We start from the raw sequence: 2,335 nt of genomic DNA, 5'->3' as shown, positions 1-2,335 counted from the left end.
CACACACACACACACGCACACAGACACAGGTGAGGTGTATCCGTTCACTCGGAGTCTGCCCGCTCACTTTCATTGGCAGACGTCAGGTCCAGGAAGAGGCACATGCGCACCGACGCTGCCACTCCCTCCGCAGCGCTTCGGTTTATGACTGCTGGTACTGCTGCAGGTTACCACAGCAGCACACCGATCACCCACCGCCCCTCTTCCACTCTCCGCCTCTCGACTCTTGCATGTCCCCTCCCACCCACGCCACACGTGTCGGGCGCGACGCATCACGTCCCCCGCACTCCCTCTTGCCAGACGTGCCCACAGCGTGCGAGTGTGGTGGGGTGTGCCACTCCGCTTTCATTGCACCAGCGCCCGGCGCCTGGTCGATAGCCACATCCACAATGCAGAAGAGAAAATACAACACGTTACGCCCTCATTCTCCTCATTTTCGGACGGAGCACCCGCCCGAACCGCGCGCCTCTTCCCTCCTGAGGTGTGCGTTGGCCTTCGCCCCCCGCCGCTGCCGCCTCCGCGCCAAGACGGGTCGCACCTCGAGAGCGGCGGGAGTGACTGTGCGGCCGAAACAAACGGGACAAGATCCGCTGTGTAGCGGAACAGCAGAGAAACGTGGTTGAGTGGTTGAGTGGGGAAGTGGCGCAAACAGTCAGCACCAGCAACACAAAAAAGAAAAGAAAAAAAATAAATAAATAAATGGGCAAATACAGCAACAGGGAAAGGGGGTGAGAGGTGGTGAAATGTTGCTGTCATTTCTACAAAGCCATATAGATAAATAGATAGATAGATAGATAAATAGATAGATATAGATAGATATAGGTAGAGGTATAGGTAGAGATATTCACAGGGAGGAAAACATCGAAGGAAGGTGTTCGTATTGACAAGCAGCAGCTGCCGTGGTAGACGCCGCCATGTGTGCGTTTTATGTTAACTTTTTTTTTGGNGTACGATAAGACGAAAACCAAAACAAAACAAAAATGAAAATACACGAAAAAAGAAAACGGAAAAGGAAGTCTTAGATCAATACTTTCCGGTTGCTTGTCAGGGAAAAGCATTCAGCATCCTATATAATTAGAACAGGTGAAAGTAAGCGCAGTCAGCCATGCCTTGTTTCGGTTTGCTTTCCTCTCCTTCGATCACCTTTCGCCTCGCGCTCTTCAGGCACTCCGGGAGAAACACATAGACAGATATACAGACAGACACACTGTTGGAGTGGGTCCCTTCTTGGCCCTCATTCCTCCTCCTCCTGCCGCTGCTGCTCTGCCACCGCTACGGCCCCATACACACAGAGGCTTCTTCTCGTTCTCAGGTACAGCCGTAGAAGCCACAGTCGTAGCGGTAGCACTGAGGCATAAAGAATGTGCCGGTACGTGTTGTGCTGCGCCCCGATACTTGCCTCGCAATGCTTCTCCCCGTAGCTGAAGCCATCAGTGCTCGTCTTCTCTCTATATGTATTGCTTGTTTTTGTTCTCGTGTGTGTATTGCGCATGGGTGCACAGCTGCCGCTGCCAGCATCGGGTCAGTGTAGTCCCTGCTGCTTGATGGGCACCGTCGGCGCCGTCGTCAGACGCGTTGTGTTGATGTCTAAGTCGATGAGGTCTTTGTTGCTGGGGCTGAGCTTCGAGAATTCGATGCCGTCACTCCGGTTCCCTTTCAAGCCGCCACCGCGACGACGGCAGGAGCAGCAGACCAGCACGATAATGAGGATGATGAACGGCACGCCGATGCCGACAGTGCAGCCGATGACGATTTTGTCGCGCTGCGAGAGGCCGCTGCTTTCGGTAGGGGTCGCCGGCAACCGCACGTGCGGCACGAGACCCGCCGCGATGGCGCTGCGTACATTAGCGGCATCGGCCGCCGTAGTGAAGCCGATACGCACCGGGCGGTACACGTCGCCGTCACCAATGCGGGAGGCCCGCTTCAGCGGTTTGTTGTTGCTGTCCACCACCGCCATGCTCTGCAGCGGCACGGACGTGGCGTTGCTGATTGTCTCCAACAGAACCGCGTTGGACGTGAGGCCCGTCTCCATGTCGATGGCGGACGTGTATGATGGTTCCGGGATGGTGCCACTGCCGCTGCTGCTAGTACCTTTTCCGTGACTGCTGCTGCTGCTGCTACTGCTACTGCTACTGCTGGTTTCATCGCTGCTGCTGGTGGTGGTGATGTCATCGCTGCCGCTGGTGACGGTAGGGATGTTGTCACCGCCGCCGTTGCTGCTGCTGCTGCTGCTGCTAATGCCTTTTCCGTGGCGGCTACTGCTGCTGCTGCTGATACTGCTGGGGGCAGTGGTCGTGGTAGTCGTAGTGGGGGCGGCGGTTGTGGTGGTCGTGGT

General features: G+C 56.1%; 2 protein-coding genes across 2 annotated transcripts; one reads left to right on the top strand and one right to left on the bottom strand.

The window, feature by feature from the left end:
* DQ04_13001020 (hypothetical protein) lies at positions 1 to 623 on the top strand (the record flags this gene model as incomplete). Its single annotated transcript, XM_009316866.1, has 1 exon — positions 1 to 623. A coding segment is annotated over one exon (623 nt), but the record flags the coding sequence as incomplete, so codon positions are not given.
* An 899-nt stretch (positions 624 to 1,522) lies between these two features.
* DQ04_13001010 (hypothetical protein) lies at positions 1,523 to 2,032 on the bottom strand (the record flags this gene model as incomplete). Its single annotated transcript, XM_009316865.1, has 1 exon — positions 1,523 to 2,032. One exon carries the CDS (start codon positions 2,030 to 2,032, stop codon positions 1,523 to 1,525), a length of 510 nt encoding a protein of 169 aa, XP_009315140.1.
* Between the last annotated feature and the right edge of the window lie 303 nt (positions 2,033 to 2,335).

The sequence above is a fragment of the Trypanosoma grayi genome (genome assembly GCF_000691245.1).
Source record: "Trypanosoma grayi strain ANR4 Tgr_1300_V1, whole genome shotgun sequence".
Taxonomy (NCBI): domain Eukaryota; phylum Euglenozoa; class Kinetoplastea; order Trypanosomatida; family Trypanosomatidae; genus Trypanosoma; species Trypanosoma grayi.
The sequence above is the reverse complement of the archived record's forward strand: the minus strand, read 5'-3'. Positions and strand labels throughout refer to the sequence as shown.